Below are 23134 nucleotides of genomic sequence, written 5' to 3'. Positions count from 1 at the left end.
AAGTAGCTCCTAGACCGTCATCTCAAAACAATATGCAAAAAGTCTCAGCGGTTGGGTTCTTCCCTATTTTGCAAACGAGTAACGGAAAGTCGAAGAGCTGAAGCAACCTAGGGCCACGTAAGCCCTGGCACCCTCCCCAGGTCCCGCGTTGAGAGATTTACAGGCAAATGCTGGGCTATAGGTCTTCCTGCTGTGAGCGGTCTCGCCACCCACTTCATGGACAGCTAGGGTCGCTGATGCCATGCCGTGTATTCCTGCACTTGCAGACCCTTCTGCTTCTGATCTAGAGGGGTCTGTGTCCAGGCAACGAGGGCAACCACAAAGGGGGAGAGGGGAGCGGGCAGGAGAGGGTGCACAGCCTGGGGGCAGGCATCCCACTCTAGGCTCGCCTGCTTCCCGGATGGAATTTGGAGGTTGCAGCATCACTGCTGGTCAAATCCTACCTCAGCCCCAGGTTGCCATGACCAAGTCCAGAAGCTGTCAGCCGAGGGAAGGCTTCTTAATGGCTCTGCATCTGTCCTGTCACGACCAGTCTGGGGCTGTGTAGTAGTCATACAATGCTTGGTCCATCCCTGGAGACCATACATTGTAGAAACGGAAGTCGGGTCTTGGTCTCTGCACCGCTGATCACTTCTCTTAGGGATAAGGGAGGCCCCCTAGTGGCAAAAGATGCTGTCTGGAGCGGCTGGCGCGAGGCTGACGGCTTTTGGAGACCTGGGTCTGTGCACCCAGACCTGAAGGGGTGGGAGACCCCTCCTTCTGGGGAGGCTACCCAGGCACCAGCCTCCAGAGAGGTAAGGAGACGCTCCCTGGTTGAAAAAGCAAAACAAAAGAAAACAAAGCAAACAGGTAAGAAAGGCAACCAAGAAGATGCAACGTGTTTGCAGAAGATAAAGTTATCTTTGCGATTCGGACCGGGTGTCCTCTGGAGAGGAAATGTCTTCAGCTGTGATTCATGTGTAAATTTGCCAACCTCCTTCCTATGTTGATATAAACAAGAACGCCACCATCAGTCTGCTCAGAGGGGAAAGGCAGGGCACATACGAGTTCTCCAAGATCCATCCGCCCTCCCGAGAGCGAGCCATTTTGCTTGCTCTTGGATCCTGGAAGTGGCGCCTGGTGACACCAAATGAATGTCCTGCACACGGCAGCCGCCGCTTACGGAATTTCTGTTTCTGTTACTGAGCCATAATGTCAATGGCTCGAACCCGCGGGCCTGGGCTCCCATCTCCTGGATGTCTGAGTACATCCTAGATCTGTTGACAATAGATTTCCCAAGTCCCCCACTTCCTGCCCTCTCCAGAAGGAAACAAAACAGCCTCCTGTGGTGAGAGGCTTGGCTTCCTTCAGGGTTGGAAGAAGTGAGGGTTTTGAGTTACGACTTCTCTTCCTGTTTGGAAGGAGCCTGCTGTCATCACGCCGGCTGGGGACCTGGCAGGCCCTGTCACGAGAGCACGGAAGCAGCAGGTGTGGGAGGAGCCCCACCCTCGCTGGCATCCTTTACAGAGCCGGGAAACTTGGGGGGACAGCTGTTTACCGCTCCAACAGATGTTTCTCATTTTTTTTTTTTTTTTTAGCTCCATGGAAACTTTGAATCACGTAAGCGCCTTTCCAGTGATATATATCGGTCATGATTCATACCAAGGCGGTCTCACGTTTCCAGCCCAAAGCCACCAACTTGCCAAGGATGCTGGTCATTTATTTTCTATCAAACCTTGTCCTTGGGAACCCTGAACTAGGTGTTTCCATTCTGAAGGGTGATTCTTTTTATGTTTTGGGGGGGCCACGCCACTTGGCTTGCAGGACCTTAGTTCCCCGACCAGGGATCGAACTCGTGCCCCCTGCAGTGGAAGCGCGGAGTTGGAGGGTGATTCCATTCATTGATGACTTGCTCGGTCTGAGTGTGGTAGGACGGAGTCAAAGGTGATCTGTGTTTGGAGGGAAGGCCGTGCACGGTTCTGGAGAAGTCACACAGAGACGCCCTCACGTGAGAGTTGGAGAGTCGACTGGATGCTGAAGAAGCTGTTTTTCTAAGAGATCCAAGGATCACCACCGATCTGTGTCAGGCTCCCTGGGAATATTTCTAAAACATGCAGATCCCAGGCCCCGTCTTGACCCTGAGGGGTGGGGCTCAGGCAGGGGCCAGCCTCCTGGGTGGGTGACCCCTGCTGTCACAGAGGGACCCGCACTTAGAACGACCCTGTGCTTGCTTTAAAGCACACGTGCTGTGGCCACCTTGAAATTCTTAATTTTTTGTGTGTGTGTGGGGGGGGGGGGTAGTAATTAAAAGAAAATAGCTTTTTAAGAAATTTATTTTGGGACTTCCCCAGTGGCACAGTGGTTAAGAATCCTCCTGCCAAGGCAGGGGACGTGGGTTCGAGCCCTGGTCCGGGAAGATCTCACATGCCGCAAAGCAACCAAGCCCGTGCGCTGCAACTACTGAGCCTGCGCTCTAGAGGCTGCGAGCCGCAACTACTGAGCCCGCGAGCTATGACTACTGAGCCCATGTGCCACAACTACTGAAACCCATGCACCTAGAGCCTGTGCTCCACAACAAGAGAAGCCACCGCCATGAGAAGCCCGCACACCGCAATGAAGAGTAGCCCCCGCTCACCGCAACTAGAGAAAGCCCGCGTGCAGCAACGAAGACCCAATGCAGCCAAAAATAAATGAAGAAAAATTTTTTTAGAAAAGGAAATTTATTTTGCTGAAGGACAGTTGATGTACAATGTTGGGTTAACTTCTGCACAGCACGGTGATTCGGTTACACACATATACGTTCTTTTTCATGTTCTTTTCCATTCCGGTTTATCACAGGATATTTATTATAATTCCTTGTGCTCTACAGTTGAAATTCTTAATTTTTGGACAAGGTTTCTCTCATTCTCATCTTGCACTGGACCCTGCAGATGACATGGCTAGTACTGGGCCTAGGAATCCAAGCAGAGCTGTAACCCACTCCGATTAATTGACTAGCAAAAGAGCTCTTTCACACAGGCTCCCGGGAGTTGGATGGTGTAGACCACAGGCCTGTGTCTATGTTTGGGGCTGGGCTGGGTGTCAGAGGGTGGGTTTGGCGGGTGACGGGGAACAGGGACCACGACAAAGAAAGTAATGCTGAGACTTCCCTGGCGGTCCAGTGGTTAAGACTCTGCGCTTCCAATGGAACTAAGATCCCGCATGCCACACAGCACAGCCAAAAAAAAAGAAAAAAGGAAGTAATGCTTTCCAGGGAGCCTCTAGCATGGTTTTCTTGTTTGTAAGCCCTGCCCCCCTTTCCCAGGTGCTGTTTCACCCCAACAGTGGGGCGGCCGGAGAGGACGGAGCCCTTCAGACTGTCCGCGTGGAGCGGTACAAGGCCTTCTTCGTCACCGGTGAGTTACTGAGGGGCCCTGTCCCACCCGGACTCTCGCTCAAGCTTCCAGGACGATGTGGGCTGCCCCCTTTCAGGGTACTCTCAGCATCTCTGATGGTGCCGCCCTGAACCCGGGCCCAGGAGGAGGGCTCAACACGCAAGGGCCCTGCCCAGGCCCTCTGCACCTACAGGTACGCTAATAAGGCCTTTCTGCCGTTCGCCTAGATCTCCAGCCAGCTCAGAGCTGGTCCAGCACATCCACACTGTCCACTTTTTCACGTGAAAAACATTTCATCCCACGGTTATGCTTTCAATGCCAGTCTGGCTGAACATTCAGTGGGAGCTTAGAGATATTTTGAAGCAAGAGACTGTTTCGGAAAATAGATGTTAGAGGTCTATTTAGCAAAACCAAGCCCCTCTCCTACTTGGCTCACCCTGTGACCATCTTAAACGTATATTTTAGAAGGGTGATAGCATGGTTCTCAAAGTCTTGCAGTGGCTTTTTGCTTCCAAGTGAATTCGGACTCCCTCCACCCTGGGTCCCTGTACTTTCCTAGTCTTAGTTCTCCAAGAGCGACGGTCCTTCTCCTTGGCCTCCAGGTTAAACTCCCTCTCGGCTCTTAAGGCCACCTGGATTGAGAACTGCTTCTCGTCCTCCCAGCTGGTAGGACCTGGAGAACTCCGGTACTTACCACATTCTGCCATACACACCAGTTATTTAAGTGCATCTTTTCTTTCTTCTAGTAGCTTTAAGCTCTCTAAGCTCAGCCTCTGTAAGCTCTTTAATCGTTGTTGTCTTGACATGCTCGGCACAGAATCTTTTTTTTTTTTTTTTTTTTATCCAAATATATACATTTTATTTTATATAAATGTTATCATAGTATATTATAGTTTCATAACAATTTTTTTCTTAACTGCATATACTAAGTAACTTTGTACGTAATTAACTATTCTTCTCCGGTATCATGCATAATGTTTTTTGTTTTTTTTTTTAAACATCTTTATTGGGGTATAATTGCTTTACAGTGGTGTGTTAGTTTCTGCTTTATAACAAAGTGAATCAGTTATACATATACATATGTTCCCATATGTCTTCCCTCTTGCGTCTCCCTCCCTCCCACTCTCCCTATCCCACCCCTCCAGGCTGTCACAAAGCACCGAGCTAATATCCCTGTCGGCACAGAATCTTGCATCTGGTAGGAACCCTAACTTTTTTTTAATGAATGAAAGACAAGCTCCCCCCCACGCGCCCCCCCCCCCAAAAAAACCCTCACCCAAATCTGGGATCTGGTGTGGATTCCAATTTGATTCAGTTATTTTTTTTTAACTCAATTTCTTTTTTTAAAAATGAATTTATTTATTTATTTATTTATTTATTTATTTAATTTATTTATTTTTGGCTGCGTTGGGTCTTCATTGCTATGCGCGGGCTTTCTCTAGTTGCGGCAAGCAGGCGTTACTCTTCGTTGCGGTGCGCAGGCTTCTCATAGGGGTGGCTTCTCTTGTTGCGGAGCAGGGGCTCTAATCGCATGGGCTTCAGTAGTTGTGGCTCTCGGTCTCTAGAGCTCAGGCTCAGTAGTTGCGGTGCACGGGCTTGGTTGCTCCGCGGCATGTGGGGTCTTCCCGGACCAGGGCTCGAACCTGTGTCCCCTGCGTTGGCAGGCGGATTCTTAACCACTGCGCCACCAGGGAAGTCCTGATTCAGTTATTTAAAGTTAGAGCTTTCCAAAGAATTATATAATAAAGAACAAAAATTTATTTGACCTGAGGGTGAATAAGTGACCCCCCAAAGAAAATGTGGCATAAAACCAAAACAAGTTCTTTGAGTTCATCACTTGAAAGATATTAAAAACGCCACAAGAATCTTCGACTTTCCAAGACCTAAAATGCAAACCAGTGAGATGTTTGTTATTCTTTCAGATGGAAAGTGTCCAGATGCCAGCCCTTACATTACCCTATCTCAGAGGTATGGTTTCTCCAGGCTGAGTTAATTTCAGAAGTCATAACCCAGCCAGAAAGCCCTTGTCATCGTGACGCTGGGATCATAAACGCTACTATGAAGTGATAGGACTGTTTGAAGGGATCACAGTCAGACAGGAATTATGACACCCAGGGGAGGTCTGTTCTTCTGAGGCATCACCAAACTCCCAGGAAAGTTAGCAAGGGAAGAATGGAAATCTCAACAGATGGGATGAAGTAGGATGAAACAGGATGAAGCCTGGATGTGCTCTGATTCCTCCTTTTCCCCACCCCCGTCCCTGAAAATCTGCATGCTAATTACATAAAACTGCTTTGGGATAAGTGAGGTGAACTGACATCTACTGCATTAGATTAGAGAAAGAGGTGTGTGTCCCTCTATGATGAGGCTGTGATTTCTGAGGTCGTGTCCTAGGAGGAGCTTTAAGAGGCAGCGAGTCTGTTTCGCTGTGTAGCGTAGAATGAAGTGATCTTATTGCTTTTTCCTTTTTCAAAAGAGTAATTGAGGGAAACTTTACACACAGTGAAAGCCACAGACCTAAACGGCACGATTTGATGAGTTCCTATAAATGTATATACTTGCATAAGGACCCTCTTAATGCTGTGAATTACATCGGTTGGTTTTCAAATGTTAGGTCAACTTTACATTCCTGGATAAACTCAATTGTGATGTATTCTTCTTTTTATATATTGATGGATTTGATCTGCCAAGATTTCGTCTATAATTTTCCTTTCCTGCAATGTCTGTGTCGGGGTTAGGTATCAGGGTTTCGCTAACCTTGGGAAATGAGTCGGAAAGTGTTCCTTTCTCTGTTTTCTGGAAGGGGCTATGGGAGATTGGTATTATTTCTTTCACGTCGATTGAATTCATCTGTGAAACTCTTTGGATCTGGAGGTTTCTTGATGGAAAAGTTCTTGGTTATCAATTTAATTTCTTTAATAGGTATAGGGCTATTCAGATTTTTTATTTCCTCTTGTATCAGCTTTGGTAAGTTGTTAAAATAATTTGTCCGTTTCATCTGAGTTGTCAAATTTACTGGCCTAAAATTGTTCATAATATTTCCTCATTATCCTTTTAATTAATCTTTAATGAAGCAACTTTTAGCTCTGTTAATTTCCTTTATCGTTTTCTATGTCATGATTCCTGCTTTTATTTCCATTCCTTCTTTACTTACTTTACTCTCCTTATTCTAGTTTACTAAAGAGGACATTTATATAATTAATTTTAAACCTTTCTCATGTTCAAATATAAGCGTTTATAGCTACAGTTTTCCCTTTAAGCATTGCTTTATCTGTATCTCCCAAATTCTATGTTTTACTTTCATTATCTAGTTGGAAATATTTTCTAGTACCTTGTCTAATTTCTTCCTTGACTCATAGGTCATTTAGAAAGCTGTTGCTTAATTTCCAAATTTTGGGGGCCTTTTTTTAGCTCTCTCATCTCTGTCATTTCTAATTTAATTTTATTGTGATCGGAAAACATACTCTGGAAGTTTTCAATCTTTTGAAACGTATTGAGACTTATTTTATGGCCTTGCAGGTGATCTGTCTTGGTGAACACACCATGTGGAAGTGAAGCAAATGTGTATTCTGCAGTTCTTGTGTATAATGTTCCATAAATTTCAATCAGGTGGAGGTGTTGATAGCTGTCTAGATCACCTATATCCCTCCCGGCTTTTTGTCTAGTTGTTCTATCAATTATTGAGAGAAGCGTCTTAAAAATCTCCATTTAGGATGTAGATTGTCTATCTTTCCCTTTAGTTTTGTCTTCCTTAAAATCGGACTCTGGATCCTTGTGAAATATCCCTGGTTATCCTGGTACTCCGTATCGTGAGGTGTGCTTTGTCTAATGTTACATAGCCACTCCGGTCTCCTGTGCTTTTACTGTTTGTGTGATATATCTATTTTGTTCCTTTCAACTCAACTGCTTTTATATTTAAAATGCGTCTCTGTAGGCAGGAAAGAAAGGAATCTTGCTTTTTCATCCAGTTTGATAAGGCTCTGCTTTTTAACTGGCGAGTTTTGACTATTTGCTTTTCTCTACATGAGATCATTTCATCAACAAATAGAGGTGGTTTTACTTTTTCCTCCCCAGTCTGGATGCCTCCTGTTTCTGGTTCTTGCCTAATTTCTGTGGCTGGAACCTCCAGTACAATGTTGAATAGAAGTGGTGACAGTGGACATTCATGTCTTGTTCTTAATCTTAGGGGGAAAGCTTTCAGTCTTTCCTCACTAAGTGTGATGTTAGCTCTGGGTTTCTCACAGATAATTTTTATCAGGTTGAGGAAGTTCCTTTTTATTCCTAGTTTCTTGAGTGCTTATATCATGACAGAGTGTGGGATTTTGTCAAATGCTTCTTCTGCATCTACTGAGATGATCATTTTTTTGTCTTTTGTTCTATGAATATACATTGCTTTACACTGACTGATTCTCATATGTTGAACCACCCTTGCATCCATGGGATAAATTCCACTTGGACATGGCGTATAATCCTTTTTATAAGCTGCTGAAATCAGTTTGCTAGTATGTATCGAGGGTTTTTTGTATCTCTATTGTCTGCAAGCCAAGGAAGAGAACCCTCGCCAGAAACCACATTTTCAAGAACCTTGGATCTTGGACTTCTAGCCTCCAGAGCTGTGAGAAGATAAATTTCTATGATTTAAGCCACCCGGTCTATGGTACTTTGCTATGGCAGCCTAGGCTGTGACTAAAATACCACTTTAAGGCTCTTCTCCATGTCTTTTCATGGCTTGAGCTTATTTGTTTTCAAAGCTGAATAATATTCTATTGCCTGGACGTACCACAGTTTATTTATCCATTCACCCACTGAAGAAAATCTTGCTTGCTTCCAAGTCTTCACAATTAGGAGTAAATGTTTTGACAGTTATGCTATAAACATCCACATGGAGGTCTTTTTGTGGACATACACTCATTTGAATAAATAACAAGAAGTGTGACTGCTGGATCGTACGGTTAGAGTGTATTTAATTTTGTAAGAAAACACCAAGGTGTCTTCCAAAGTAGCTGCACTGTCCAGTGTCCCCGCCAGCAGTGATGACAGTCCCTGCTGCACACCCTCACCGGCATTCGGTGTTGCCACTGTTTTCCATTTTGGCCACTCTGCTAGGTGTGTCGTGGGGTCTTGTTATTTAATTTGCAACTACTGATGACGTACAGCATTGAGCACCCTTTCGTATGCTTGTCTGCTAACTGTGTATCTTCTTTGCTGAGGTGTCTGTTCAGGTTCTCATTCTCATCATCCTGATTGTTGAGATTTAAGAGTTCTTTGTGCATTTCGGATAACAGCCCTTTATCAGATGTGCCTTGTGAGAATATTTTCTTCGAGTCGTGGCTTGACTTCTTGTTCTCTCGACAGGGTCTTTCTCGGGGTCTCTGAGCTTGCTTGATCTGCGGTTTGGTGTCTGACATGAATTTGGAGGAAATCTCAGTCCTTATAGTTGCATAGATTTCTTCTATTCCTTTCACTCATTCTTCTCTTTCTAGTGTTCCCGTTACACTTTTTGTAGTTTCCTCACAGTTCTTGGATATTCTGCTCTGCGTTTTGCAGATTTTTTTCCCTCTTTGCTTTTCAACTTTGGAAGCTTCTTTTGAGATATCCTCAAGCTCAGAGATTCTGTCCTCAGCCGTGGAATCTACGAACGAGCCCATCAAAGGCATTCTTATTCTTATTTCTGTCACAGTGCTTTTGATCACTGGCGTTTATTTTTTTCTTTTTTCTTAGGATTTTCATCTGAAAGAGGACTCCCACCCCCATGGGGTTTTTAACTCTTAAACTCATCTACACTGAGCCTCCCGCCGTTTGTTCATCACAGTTCGGGTTTTCCTACCAGGGCACTGGTTCCCAGAGGTGTCCGCTTGTGGGTTTCTGCTCTGGTATGTTGTGCTTCTCTGTATTCTCACCTGTCTGTCTCCAGTTCGGGGAGCAGAGGTTTGCCCTGTGACCTCACTTCTCTGATGGATCTCAGAAGTCATTGACTTTGTAGTTTGTTCAGCTTTTTACTTGTTAGGATGGAGGGCTGACTTCCAGAGCTCCAAATGCTGGACCAGAGACTAGAAGTTTCCTATTGAGTAGTTTTAAAAAACTGGACATTGTGTGTGATGCACTGTAGAGATTCTGACTTTCAGTCTGAGGAGTGTTGACTTCAGTTCTCACGGGCAGTTAATTACTGCCTAATCCCCTTAGACTTGAGGAGTCTTGATTTTATGCTTTGTCAGAACTGGGCTCTGTTGGATTTTATCCTTAATCTTAGGTAAACGCCTTCATTCCGGGATACAGCCTTTACTCCTAGCATGAACCTTTTGGGACTTCAATGGAAAATATGAAGTGTTTATCAAGCCTTTCTAACTTAACAGAATTCACACTCTAAATTCTACCTTCCCTGCACTGGGTAGCACAGAAATGCGTGCTGAGCTCTTCAGACTTGTAGCTGTTGCTAGAATCTGTGCATGCCCAGTTCAGGGGTCAGCCAAGGTTCTGAAGGGAGTTTATTTGCAGACTTTAAGCCTTCCCCTCTCCAGCTCTCTCCTTCCCAGGACTTTGCCCACCAGTTTGCATCTGTGGTGGCAGCTCTGAACTCTGTTCCCTGACACCTCAAGCCAAAGAGACCACAGCCCCCTCCTGGGGCTTTAGCTGCTCCACGCTGCTCTGAGTGGGTGGGTAGGGGGGTGTCCCCAGGGGAAAACACTTAAACACAGACCCCACCCCGTGCGGCCTCCCGCTCTCAAAAATCAAATTCCTTTCTGCCTGCATGGATGATTTTCTGGTGCCTTCAATTGGTTGTTTTTTTTTCTGTATGTTGCCTAGAACTTAAAATTGTCATCTATGGGAGGATGAGTTTTATGTGAGCTACTCCATTATTCCCTTAAGCGGAAGCCTTTAATTTTTATAAGAGGAGTCAGTCCCCACCTTCGCTTGACTGATTGCCAAAGCTCACGTCACCTCTGTTTATTGGCAAAGAAGAGCCAACTTCAACTCCAAACACTAGGCAACGACTCTTCCTTTTCGTTGGACAAACTGAAATCCATCCCAGGAGGAGCAGCATCAACAGGGGGCTTCCTAAAGGCTGTGCGATCTACCCATTCTTCCCTCTCAGTGGTTCACGTTTTACGTTTCTGTTCAGATTGGCCCAGAATGAAAGCTGCGTCCTCCCGTGGTGTGACTGTGGCTCCTTCGTGGAGATTTGCTTTTACTGAGTTGCACTTGGGCTTCAGGCTCTCAGCTCGTAGCGGAGGGTGGGATAGAAAGTTGTCAGCTGGACCGGCCTCATCACACAGCTGTGCTTTTCATAAGGATGCTGTCGAGTGTTCCATCCTGTAGGAGGAGCCGGTGGAAAAAATTCTCTCACACCTCAGGGCTCTGCTTCCCCGAGTGGCTGGTAAATGTCTACCTTGTTCATGTTTCCCTGCTAAGGAGACCAGAGGCAAAGGAAGTGTTCAGGATTGCCTGTGTGTCCCAGGGCTGTCCTCTGCCTGAATTCCTTTTGTTGATATAATTATATTGTGTTCATTCCTGTCAGAAGCCCTAACTACTTTTTGTACGGAAAAGGGGGCAAAAAAAAAAAACTCATCTGAATCGTTAACAGCCAAGGAGGCTGCCATCGCTCCAAACGTTTTCGTCACCCGTCTTCAGGCAGATTCTGACTCAGACAAGAAACTGAACTGCAGCCCGAAGTGAAACGACTTCCCTGGCCTCCCTGCCTAATTTGCCAAATTGAGTGTCCTGTGGACTCAAGAAATCAATTTTCAAAAGACACATCACATTTACTCCCAGAGGGTGGAGGGGAAAGATACTTGAGTCAGTGTCTCAGTGGCAGGGAGAGCGGTCACTGGAACATTGGAGTCCTGATATGTTTGCACTCACTTGTAATCCGGTGCTGGGCTTGACGGGGTCTCTGTTGTCACCCGCTCCAGGTGGGGCCAGAGCCTGCGATGGCAGCGTCGGCCCCGAGTGGCACCACGAGCCTCCCCTCATCTTCAACCTGGATGACGATGTCGCAGAAGCTGTGCCTCTGGACCGGGGTAGTGCCGAGTACCAGAGGGTGCTGCCCGAGGTCAGAGCGGCTCTCTCGGAGGTCCTTGAAGACATTGCCGGCGACAACACCTCCCGAGCGGATTACAGTCAGGACCCTTCCGTGACCCCCTGCTGTAATCCCCACCAAACTGCCTGCCGCTGCCAGGCCGCGTGACGGAAACACCGGGAAGCGAGACGGGCGGGTTCACATCCCGACTGCGGTTTTGCCCACTTCGCAGTGACGTGTGCTTTAAAAATAAGGCTCAGAAGTTTGTTTTGAAGCCACCACTCCGCGTCCCCCGCTGTCCCTTCCACGTGCCGGCTTGAGGGCATGCCGAGCCCGAGCTGTAAGAAAAGGCACCTGGGCTGTGGAGTCAGGAGTCAGACCAGGTCCCAGCCCCAGCTTTGAACTTGGGCAGTTGTTTAACGTAACTCGCAAGCTGATCTTGAGGAGGAAACAGGTGATACGTGCAAGTGCCTGTCTGGCACGCGACGTGACACCAAGCAGGCACTCGATATGTTCTAGTTGCCTTTTTTTTTATGCACCCAGTTTTGCCCGTCATTTGAACAGAGGCTCATCCCGGCTGGCATCTAGAGCAGCACCTCCGTCTTTCACAGGCGCACAGATCACCTGGGAGCTTGTGACCATGCGGACTCTGACCAGGTGGGCTGGGGGGGGCCTGAGGCGCTCCGTGTCTGGGAAGCTCCCCAGGGGGCTGCAGACCTGCCAAGGTGAGAGCTGCTTCCAGGCCGCAGAAGCCCACAGCCCTGCCCACCTGCCACCACCCCGTGCGACAGGTCAAACGGCTGTATTTTAAAGATTTTAGGGATGCTTCCTGCTTTCAGAAACCACAAAGAAGTAAAGCTTTAAAGCCTCAAAAGTGCATTGCCATGGTTTTATTATCAGTGTCCTAAATGGGACTGAAAGGTCATAAATGATTTATTCCAATCACTGCACAAACCTTTTGCCTGGCTAAAATAGCCTCTCTCTCTATGTCGCATATACAAGAAATACAGTTCAGAGAGATTCTCCTGTAAGTACATTTTTACGCAGCATACGCTTTCGAAAGGATGCTCTTTGTAATATAAAATTAGCGTTATATAGACCAAGATGGTTCGTCCATGTGGACGCTCTGGCTGGGACGCACTTTCAACAACGGCAGGATGTGGCTTCGCAGCAGCTCCCGCACCCACCGGCCACCGGGGCTGAGACGAGCCTGCTGGGCAGCAAACCGCGTCCCGGGTTCCTGACCCCCCATTCTGCTCACACTACCGCATGCCTTGCATCCACCTTCCTGGTCGTCTCCAAAACCGCCTGACAGAGGGGCGGTCCTGCTGTTCACCATGACTGCTTCGTTCTGCCCTTCTGATCGCCGCGGCACGAGATTATCTACCGAAATCAAAACAGAACGGCCTTACTCCTTCCGGGAAGGGGCTGACGGGCCGGCTGCACGGTCAGCAGACCCGTGCGCACGCGGGGTCGGCGGGGGCAGGCTGGGCCCGGCAGAGCTTTCCCGCCTGCCTGTCCACAGGCCGACCCTCGCGTGTGGTCACGGAAGAGTCACCCGTCTTCTTTAGGTGTAGACGAGGTGGCAGTTTCAGAAAATACTTTTTGTAAAAATATATGTGTGTATTGATATGTATATGGGTTGCTTTTTTTTTTTTTTTTTTTTAAGGCTCATCTTACTTGTAAACACAGACTGCTAAATCACCATGAAAAAGTCAGTAAACACCCTTGGTCCCAAGAGTAAGACGAATGTCAGAATATATGCAAACTTGTCAAGGCTGGCTTGTTACCGAAACCAAAGCTACTCTCTTCCTGAATACAGCATCTTTCTAAGGGACCAGAAATGATCAATTCTCTTTTCCCTCATTGTGCTTGGAGCAAAGTCAATCCCAAGGAGATGAGAGGGCTCATACCCAGGTTAGTGTCAGTATATTTAAAAAAGAAGACCAGCAGCGATGACCCAGCGAGCCCCTCAGGAGATTATCCGAGCAAACCTAGGCTCGTGTCCGGGAGAAGCTGAGACCCCAAGATCCGTCAGGATCCTGGAAGGTGTTAAGGCATGTGGGTAGAGAGGAGGATTCTGGACAGATGTTTGCAACAGGCATGACCGTTCAGAACAGAGACAGAGAGAGGAAGCTGTTTAGCATCTCCAGTGGACCATCACTGCCAATGAGGACATGACTAATATGGTCCCTCTTGCAAGAACATCCCAGGGGCACTCAGGCCCCGATCCTTGTGCACTGAGATGCAGAAGCCCACCTGCTACCCCATCGCTCTGCCTGCAGGCATGAGGGCAGGGCTGGGGTCTGATGGTCTCCGAGACCCCTACCACCGGCTCCGCACACGGGGGCTGCTCCGAAATTGCTAGGGCCTAGCGACCGTTCTGGGGAAGCTCGTTCAGTGATCGGCACTCTCACGCTCACGGGCAGGAAGCCCTCCTTCTACATAAATAAAAATCGGCGCAGTTTAAACCAACTTCCACTCGTTTGGTCCTTACGAGGGAGACAAGACGAATGGCTTGTACCAGGCTTCCTGGCACCGAATAAGCAAACAGGCCTTTCATTTCAGTGCTATAGTTCTTAAGCGTCTCCAATTTTTTTTTTTTTAACTCCAAATGATCTGCATGGTGTACGTATTATTTGATACAGGTTTTCTTTAGCAAGGGATCACCTTCTGAATGCCGATATCCAAATTCTGTAAATATAAGAGGTTTCGAGGTCTACTCTGATTTCAGTTAAGTATCTAACAATCTAATCTTTTATAGCAGTCACAGACTTTTACCAAAATTGCTGATTCCATTAGATTCCACATGTATGCCCACTGCATCTGACCTGCTCTGGTTCCCGGAAGATACGACTTCAGATAAATGACCACCAACTTTTGGGGGGCACAGAAAAGCTCCCGCTATAGCGAGTAGGGGCAGGAGAACCCAAGAGCAAAACAACTGGTCCCTTGGGAGGGGTCTACTGGGAGACGTTTTTAAACGTGTAATTAGTATTTTTAAGAATGACTGCTTTCCACCCCTAAGATGTAAACTTTACTGGTTGGCACTGTATTTGACAATCTGTCTATTAAAAGCCAGAAAGGCCGATCCCAAGCTGCAACCCACAGAGCCTTTTGGGAAGTCAGGAACACGGCCCTGCAGTCCTGCACGAAGGGCCCTACAGCAGCTCTTGTTTTTGTTTTACTAGACTTACTAGATTGTCCTATGGATCTCTGCAAGAGGGACGCCAGACCCGCACTCCATCCTTTGGCAAATGAAATCCAACTGACCCAAAATCATGACCAAGAGAAAACAATGCAGCCCAAGATCTATGCCCAATGGCTACTTCTCTCTGCTTCCAGGAGGGACAGTCAGCTGACTCTCCAAGCCTTGGCCTAAACACCGCTTCCATCTTGAAACGACTTCAAGTGGACCGTCTGGGCTGTTTTCTGACTGAAGCTCATAAGAGGGGGTCTCTATGTTGCTCTGAACGGAAGCTTGAAGAACCAGAACCAGGGGGACAAGCTTCTCTTCACTCCAGGATGCTGAGAGGAGCCATGCCCAGCGCCCAGCTAAGCCTGGGCCCTTGCTGCCAGGACAGCTGAAGCAGGATGCTGGGGAGGTGCCCGGCTAGAGGTGCCCGGGGGGCTTCCCACCGCCGCTCCGCTCTCCGAGTGGCTGTTAACGAACAGGGGTCAGTCCTGTCAGAGCCGGAGGAGGGCGAGGGCCCAGCCCTGTCCGAGCATCACCTTTAGCATCACAAGGGCGGCAACATTCTGCTCAGAGCATCTCAGGAACCTCAGGAAAATAAGAGCTTAGACGGACCAGTTTCTCCCTGTGAGCAGCACAGAGGGTGCTAAGGAAGCAGAGTCAAGGGGCCCGGGCCTCCGAACGCGGGGAGGCCGCCACGGCTCCCTGGGCAAGTACGCGGTTATCCTGACACTGTCAGGTGGGCTAGTCTGTGGGGTCTGAGGCTTCCCGGGTGTTAGGGGAGGATTAGTTGTGACAGATGAGACAACAGGGAAAGGACTCCGCCTCGTGCACAGGTGAGGGTTCTGTCTAAGCACACGGATTGGATGCTCTTAAGGGTGCCCAGTGCTCACAGGGGGAAACTCATTCTCATCATCAAGACACACTGGTCCCGTCGCAAACTCGTGTTCGGGGATGACCTCTCCTCGGAGCGCCCCGCCATCCTCAGAATAACCTGGAAACCAACAGTGAGACATGAGAGAAGCCATGGGGTCTGTTCCTAGGCCGCGACCCCGGGGCCGGGCCTCAGCAAAGCGAGCGTCCGGGGACCCACGGGACGGACTGTGCTCCCCACGAGTGCAAATCCTCAGCGTTTACGGCCCGAAGCCCCTGGGCGGCTGGTCTCCTCCACCCGCCCGCCGCCAGCTCCTCCAGCTTTCCACCTGATTACAAACCGTCCAGGAGGCAAAGCGTTCCCACTACTTGTTAGGGAGGCGGCCACTGGGGGCTCCGCCGGCCCTGCTCTGGGACCCGCGTTTAAGGCTACGCCCAGGGCCGCGTCTGGAGGAGACACGTGGCTCGGAGGAGTGCTCTGTCCACAGGCAGTGGTGACGGGAGAAGAGGGTCGCTGTCACACAGGTCCCCCGTGCCCGCTCACCTGGCACCGTGGAGGCTGCAGAAGGGCTTGGTCTGGCCACAGTTGCTGCGTAAGACTGAGGTAATGAAGCTCTGAGGTCATTTTCTTTATTCTCATCGGCAGTTCCTGAGCCAAGCAAGCTAACGTGGGGGGAAGGAAGAGCCAAAAAGGTCACCTCACGCCCAGGGCACTTGCAAAAGGCAAAGCACCGGAAGCCCGTGCTGGGCCCCTGGGGTTCAAGGCCTGCCAGGTCAGCGTGGACCAGCGTGACCTTCACCTGCCGATCACTGGATTTCTCATCTCTGGCGTTTAGTAAACCGAGATCGGTCCTGCGCTCCTCCTGGCACGCGCAGGCAAGGGCACCCGGGAGCCCCAGGTGACGGGGCAGTGGCAGCTCGGGGCATCCTGTCCGCAGCAGGAGGTTGCCCTGCCCTTGGCCGCAGAGGTCAGGAGAACGTCTCAATTCAGTTCGGTACACGGCTCGGAGCGCCTGTTATGTCTGAGGGACCCCGGGAAGAGGAGCGCCCAGCAGGGAGACGCCATTTTGCATGTCATTGAGCCCTACGTGAGCCCAGCGCCAAGCAGGGCCCCTCTGGCTCTGCCCCTGGGCCCGCCCCTGAAGGAGGAAGGGAAGCAAGAGCGCTGAGGCTGGTCGCCGTCTGGGCTGAGGGGCACACGACACAGGCGGCTCCTGAAAGGCCGGCTTTCTGAACACCGGTCTCCTCACCTGTGGGTCTTGATTAAGACGCAGTCTCCTCCATCCTGAGGGTCCAAGTTGTAGATGTAAAGGTGTCCACTGGATGATGCCACCAGGAGCCTCGGCAGCTTCTGGATCCTACGGGCCAAGAAGACGTGTGCTGGGATGACAACGTACGTGGGCGGCAGATCCGCTTCCAGGGACGAAGCGCCCCCCCCCCCCCGCCACCGGGGACATCACCAGCGTCTTGTCCCGACATCCATGAACCCGCAGCCCGCTGACCCCAGAGTCTGGGTTTCTGGTGATTTCCTTGCATGTGTCCTAGTGATCTACCTTGAAGATGACTCCTTGTCTTTGACCATATTGTGTGGGTGAGACAAAAGGATATGCATACACCCTGCTGCTCTGTGAGGTTCCCCTGCCAACAAAAGCGTCCGCCTACCTGCCTTATGTGTGTCTCTGCCTTTAACAGCGGAAGGAAGGAGGCAGGTGCAAAACTGGCCCCCATCTTTGCTGGCTAGTTTTACAAAATTTTTCAAATGTTCGGCTTTAATAAACACTTTTTAATGTCTTAGATAAAACACCCGTCGACCCCATAGGTATCTGGACCGAGACTTTGGGACTAGAGCCTTTTTACATAATTCCGTAAAAATGGGAACTGTCTTCAAGACAGTGTCACTGGAATGAGAAGGTTAAAATTCCCATGCCAGCTTCCAGCTCAGCTTCTCAGCCCCCAGAGAAAGGGTCCCGCCGGACGGACGGGAAAGCGGCTGGCCGGCCACGGGGTGCCGTGGGTCCTGACCCTACGTGCCCTTCTTGGCTCCCTTCTCTTGCCTTTCTTTTAAACCTGTGCGTGTGTGTCTGGGGCAAGTAAACCTGTGCTTTGGGGAAGCAAATCTGTAATGGTTTGTGCCTGGTGAGGGGTGGCGCTGCACGTACGTAGAGAGGGTGCAGATGTTCCTGTGCCCAGAGAAGCCCAGGCGCCCGGTGGCAAAGGCCCTGTCCTGGTTCATCATGTCGGACACCTGGGTGGGGAGGTAGTTGGTCGCAGCCATGAGCATCTTTCCCACGTAGCTGGTCCAGGTCGAGGGCTCCTCTGGCTGGCTGGGGAGCAAAAGGCACAGGCGAGGGTGAGGCCAAGCCGCCCCCTGGCAGCCGTCCAACATCCCCGGCCGACGCTGGGAGCTGTGCTCACGGCAGTGGGAAGGGACTGTGCCCGGGCATGACGTTCCGCCCACCCGAACGCTCGGGACGTGCCATTCCGGCCGTACCCTGAGGGCGTCAAGGGCTTGTGTGTCCTTCGGAAGAGCCATTGCACGGCCATTAAGAGGCTCCCAGCGCGACGGCCCTCCTGCATTAAGCAAGCTGAGTCTATCAGCCTGATTTCTAGGTTCCTGGAAGGGGGCTGGGCAGGGAGTGAGTTGGAATCAGTCCCTGGGCTCTGTAACCTAAGCCCAGGCCTGTTCTGGGCTCACCGACGAAAAGAACAGGCCGATCTCAGCGCCAAGGCCTCCCAGCCAGACTGCGTGGGAAGCAAACCTCCGGGCAAGATGCTTGGACAGGTGTTTGGTTACAGCCCTCGAGCCACCCGGGTGGGTGCTGGCAACGCACAAAGGTCGGGGGAATTCAAAAGGACCTGGTGTGCCCCCTGCAGTCCCCGCGCCGCATCCTGGGGTCTCTGGCAGACAAGGGGGGGCGGCTGTGTGGTGAGACGCGGGTGGGCAGGGTGGACACTCGCCTCTGCGCCGAGCAGCCCGGCGAGGACCAGGGTGGCCGCATGCGCCCCAGGCACCCTGGCCGAGAGGCCGCTCGTCCGGGGGATGCATCCTGGTGAGGGACACGGCCCGCGGCTCCGAAGCCCTGGGGTTTATTCCTCCCTGTCACCACCTGGACAAACCTCCCTGGGTCTCGAGGTTCTCGTCTGGAGGCGACGGGCGCTTCCAGGCTCCCGCCGTCCCCCTAACATCCTGAGCATCGTGGGACACACCTGCGCGGCTCGCCCTGGCGCGCTGCACTAAGGGTGGGGCGTCACCGAGAGGTACCAACCACACCTAGGTCCTGCATCCGAGGTGGGGCGCAGCACAGATGTAAAAGGGAGGACGCGTGAGCGCTCCAGACAGGGTGCCCGGGACAGGGCCCAGGTCGGGGCGACTCCAAGACCACAGAGGAGGGAGGGGCGGAGGGCGTTCCTCCACCCCTCATATCCCACCGTCCTCACCGGGGGCCACGGGGACAATCACGGTCCCCTGCCCGTGAGAACTAAAGCGGCGGCACGGCGCAGGGGCTGGCGCCCGGCGAGTGCTGTCTCATAAGAGAGCGTCTCCGGGGCTGGCGGGACTGAAGAGGCTTGGTCGCCGGGCTAGGCCCCGAGGCAGGTCTGTCTCCGAGCGGGGTGGGGGGGCAGGAGGGGGGCCCATCAGATGCTCTGGACAAGCATCTGAGAGTCAGGGCCACGCTGGGCCGGCCCAGGGGGCAGAGGCAGGGAGGCCTCAGCTCAGGCAAGTTGCGGCGAGAAAAGCCTCGACATCGTACGGCACTCGTTCTCTTTCTGACTCACTTCGCTTAGTCTGACAATCTGTAGGAATCGAAACTGCGACACAGATGAACTCATCTACAACACAGAAACAGACTCACAGACACAGAGAAGAGACTGGCGGTTGCCAAGGGCAGGGGAGGGCGAGGGATGGAGTGGGAGTGGGGGTGAGCAGATGCAAACTCTGTATACGGGATGGAGAAACAGCAAGGCCGACTGTAGAGCACAGGGAACTGCATTCCACATCCTGGGATAAACCAGAAGGGAAAAGAATATGAGAAAGTGTGTGTGTGTAACTGAATCACTGTGCCGTACAGCAGACATTAACACAGCATGGTAAATCAACTCTACTTCGGGACTTCCCCGGTGGTCCAGTGGTAAAGAATCTGCCTTCCAGTGCAGCGGACGCGGGTTCGATCCCGGGTCGGGCAACTAAGATCCCACATGCCGCGGGGCAACGAAGCCCACGTGCCGCAAATTACAGAGCCCGTGTGTTCTGGAGCCCGCACACCGCAACCAAAGATCCTGCGTGCCGCAACTAAGACCGATGCAGCCAAAAATCAAAGAAACAAACGAAAAAACACTTTACTTCAACATGTACTTGATATCTCTATAGTGACTGGGAAAACAATAATGCAGGTTAAATCTTTAAGTGTGTTGTATCTGTAGCCATTACGTTGTGAATGCCAAAGACAAAGGAATATTCCTCTAGTTGTTTGGGAAAAGGGAGGGAGGGAGGGAAGGAAGGAAGGAAGGAAGGCCTCGAACGCCAGGCTGGAGGACCTGGGACTTTACTCCTGAGGGCAAAGGGGAATAAAGGTGTCTGAGGACGGAGGGGCATGTTCCAAGGGTTAGTCCAGCAAGAAGATGTATGATGGTCAGAAGAGGCTACAAGGAGTGAGACCAAGGAAGGGAGGCCCGGTTCAGGGCGGTGGCCAGAGAGGTGGGACGGAGGCAGAGGCAGAGTCATCTCGTGCTGTACGAGTTACCGCTTCACGGACGGGGTGGGCTGGGGGGATGTGGAGAGTGACGGGAAGGTGTGTTCCTGGTGACCTGAGACGGACAGAAGCAGGTGAGCCTGGAGGTGGAACTGAGCCCAAGTGGCCACTTCCCACCTTAAGCACCAAGGCAGCGGCGTGGGGTCCCCGGATCCCGGGACCTGGGGGTGGCAGGGTGCCCTGATGGTTCTGCTGCCCACGGGGGCCCGAACCCAGCACGACTGACGACGGATTAAAGCTCCGGCAGAGGGCGGGTCCTACGGTGTAGAGGCTGTCCAAGAAGGGACAGAAACGTCCAGAAGACAGATGACATCTATTTAAAAGCTTAGAGGGCAAGCAGCGTGCTTTGGGGCACGCACACACGGGGGCAGGTGCTGGAAGGGTTCCAGGCATGTGAGCAGCGTGGAAGGGCAGCGTCTAGTGTTTCACAGCCCTGCGGGGCCAAGGTTCAGAGGGCGTGAGAGCAGCCCCTGGCCAGCGGCCGGAGCCAGGGCCCCACAGTCACTGGGTGCCCCAGGAGGGAGGGAGCTCCAGACGGTGTGGGACAGAGGCCGGCACCGTGTCACACACACACAGACACACATACACAGAGACACACACACACAGACACACAGAGACACACACACAGAGACACAGAGACACACACACACACAGACACAGAGACACACAGAGACACACAGGCACACACACACAGACTCAGAGACACACACACAGACACACAGAGACATACACACACACACAGACACAGAGACACACACACACACAGGCACAGACACACACACACACACAGATACAAAGACACACACAGACACAGAGTCACACAGGCACAGACACACACACAGAGAGACACACACACACAGAGACAGACACACACACAGACACACATACACAGAGACACACAGACACACAGAGACAGACACAGAGACACACACACACAGACACACACACACACACAGAGACACACACAGACACAGACACACACAGGCACAGACACACAAGCACACACAGACACACACAGGCACAGACACACAGACACGCACACTGGCACACACAACGGAGGCCGGGTTCTGTACCTCCCTGAGCGGGTAAAAGGGGTCTCCCGTGGAAGCCCCGCTCTGGGGGAGGAGCCTGTCCCTCCTGGTGCCAGGCAAGGCCCAGCAGAGGACGCCACGCTTGGGACACGGATTTGAGCTGTCGCTGGAGGTGCCGCCTGGCGGGTGTGAGACGCGGCGCTTTCACGTGGACCCTGGCTTTGGAGACGGAGGCCGGCTCCAGGCGAGACGCTGAACTCCTCTGAACCCGTTCCCTCAGTCGTGAGGCTCCCAGCCCGCCGGCCTTCTGGAAGCGCGTGGGCAGCCAGGGGCCGGAGAGTGTCGGGAGGCTCCACGGACCGAGAAGCACGGGACCCGGACAAGCGGCCGTGCTGCCGAGGCCACCGCCGCTTTCTGGGTGTCCCTGAGCTAATCGCTAACACTTCATGTTTCCATTTCCTATAGCGACCCCAGGGGGAGGTGTCAGGAGACACGCGGTGTCTGAAGGCCCCCTAGGAAGGTGTGAGCCGTGTCCTGGGCTGCGCGGGGCAGGGTCTGGGCCCCAGGGGCAGGCTGGGTGACATGACACTGCCACGGCCGAGGCCTGCGTGGAGGAGACCCTTCACTGCTTTTCCGGGAGAAACAGGGGCTGCACACCTGTGCACCTGCACTGGTGCCCACACGACAGTGGGCGGAGTCCCTAGGAGGGGCCCCAGGGTGCCACGGCCTGGTCCCCGGAGGCTGTGCCAGGGAGGAGACCACAGCCCCGTGACTGTGTCATGTCGTACGGCCCAGGTGGCTGTCAAGGGGGTATGATCCAGACGGCTTTAGCCAATCACACGGGCCTTAAGAGCAGGGGGCTTTGCCCAGCCAGAGGCAGGAGGGAGATTCAGAGAAATCAGGAGCTTGAGAAGGAATCGGCGCGACCTTGCTGGTTTGAAGGCCGCGTGAGGAGGGACGGGGATCTGGGGGCCATCGCAGGGGCAGGGGCTTCACGGCTGCAGCGCGAGGGCCTGCATTCCTGCCAGTGACCAGGACGGGGACAGCTCTGAGCTCAGGCAGACAGCGGGCAACGCCTGCAGTGCAGCCTCGCGACCCTGAGTGCAGACCGAGCCCTGCCACCCCGGGGCGGCCCACCCTGACTGGCAGCGCCATGGGGCCGTGAACGTGTGCTGCTTTACGCCATGAAGTTTATGATGATCTATTGCAGCAGCAACAGGAAACATGCGCACACCCCTGGCTGCAGCCCAGCACACGCTTTACGCTGTCGACCCCGCTCCGCTCCTCTCACAGGCACAGCAGCGGCCCTGGAAGGATCTGCCAGGCCCTCAGTGCTGGGGGTGACGAATACACGCGGACCCCGGAGACGCTGCGGGGTCAGCTCCAGATCGCAGCGATAAAGCATGTCGCGCACGCGCATATGAAAGCGATGTTTACACTACCCTGCAGTCTAGTAAGCACGCGGTGGCATGATGGCTAAAAAACAACGTGCGGGACTTCCCTGGTGGTCCGGTGGTTAGGACTCCGTGCTTCCATCGCAGGGGGCATGGGCTCCTGCATGCCTCACAGCACGGCCAGAAAACAAAGTACAGTACTTGGAGCCAGGTTACAGAGATTCATATCTGAGTCCCGTCTCAAATAAACTCAATTTGATTTAAAAAAAACGTGCATACCTTAATTCTGAACATCATGTGAGCCTTCAGTGAGTCGTAATCTTTTTGCAATGGTAACATCAAAGATCACTGATCACAGGTCACCACGACAAATAGAATCATCATGAAAAAGCTTGAAAAACGTTGAGGATGATCAAAACGTGACCCAGGGGCGCGAAGCGAGCAAAGGCTCTGGGGAAAACGGCACCGACAGACTTGCTCGAGGCAGGGCTGCCACAAAGCTTCAGTTTGTAAAATCGCAGT

The 23134-nt window shown here is 51.8% G+C and overlaps 2 protein-coding genes across 8 annotated transcripts in view; one reads left to right on the top strand and one right to left on the bottom strand.

The window, feature by feature from the left end:
- The window catches only part of ARSG (arylsulfatase G), a 123371-nt gene extending 108702 nt beyond the window's left edge, over positions 1–14669 (top strand). For all 3 annotated transcript variants that reach the window (XM_089901725.1, XM_089901726.1, XM_089901724.1), the window contains 2 exons: positions 3284–3374; positions 11264–14669. In XM_089901725.1, coding sequence (XP_089757851.1) covers positions 3284–3374; positions 11264–11538 — 366 coding nt within the window. In that variant the 3' untranslated portion in view covers positions 11539–14669. The remainder of the gene's footprint in view (positions 1–3283; positions 3375–11263) is intronic.
- Positions 4650–23134, bottom strand: part of WIPI1 (WD repeat domain, phosphoinositide interacting 1) — a 37770-nt gene continuing 19285 nt past the window's right edge. The window contains exons 9-14 of one of the 5 annotated variants that reach the window (XM_089901729.1): positions 17596–17760; positions 16687–16794; positions 15981–16099; positions 15457–15557; positions 13630–13811; positions 12642–12753 (exon numbers count right to left, since the gene is read on the bottom strand). In XM_089901729.1, coding sequence (XP_089757855.1) covers positions 12750–12753; positions 13630–13811; positions 15457–15557; positions 15981–16099; positions 16687–16794; positions 17596–17760 — 679 coding nt within the window. In that variant the 3' untranslated portion in view covers positions 12642–12749. Of the gene's footprint in view, positions 5237–12245; positions 13812–15456; positions 15558–15980; positions 16100–16686; positions 16795–17595; positions 17761–23134 lie in introns of those variants that run through there. The other 4 variants (XM_022589808.3, XM_022589809.3, XM_089901727.1 and 1 more) reach the window with 4 other exon arrangements.

Source organism: Delphinapterus leucas, chromosome 19 (genome assembly GCF_059928025.1).
Source record: "Delphinapterus leucas isolate spDelLeu-1000000601 "Yukka" chromosome 19, BTC_Dleu_Yukka2, whole genome shotgun sequence".
NCBI lineage: Eukaryota > Metazoa > Chordata > Mammalia > Artiodactyla > Monodontidae > Delphinapterus > Delphinapterus leucas.
Note: the sequence above shows the minus strand (reverse complement) of the source record. Positions and strands in the feature narration are given on the sequence as shown.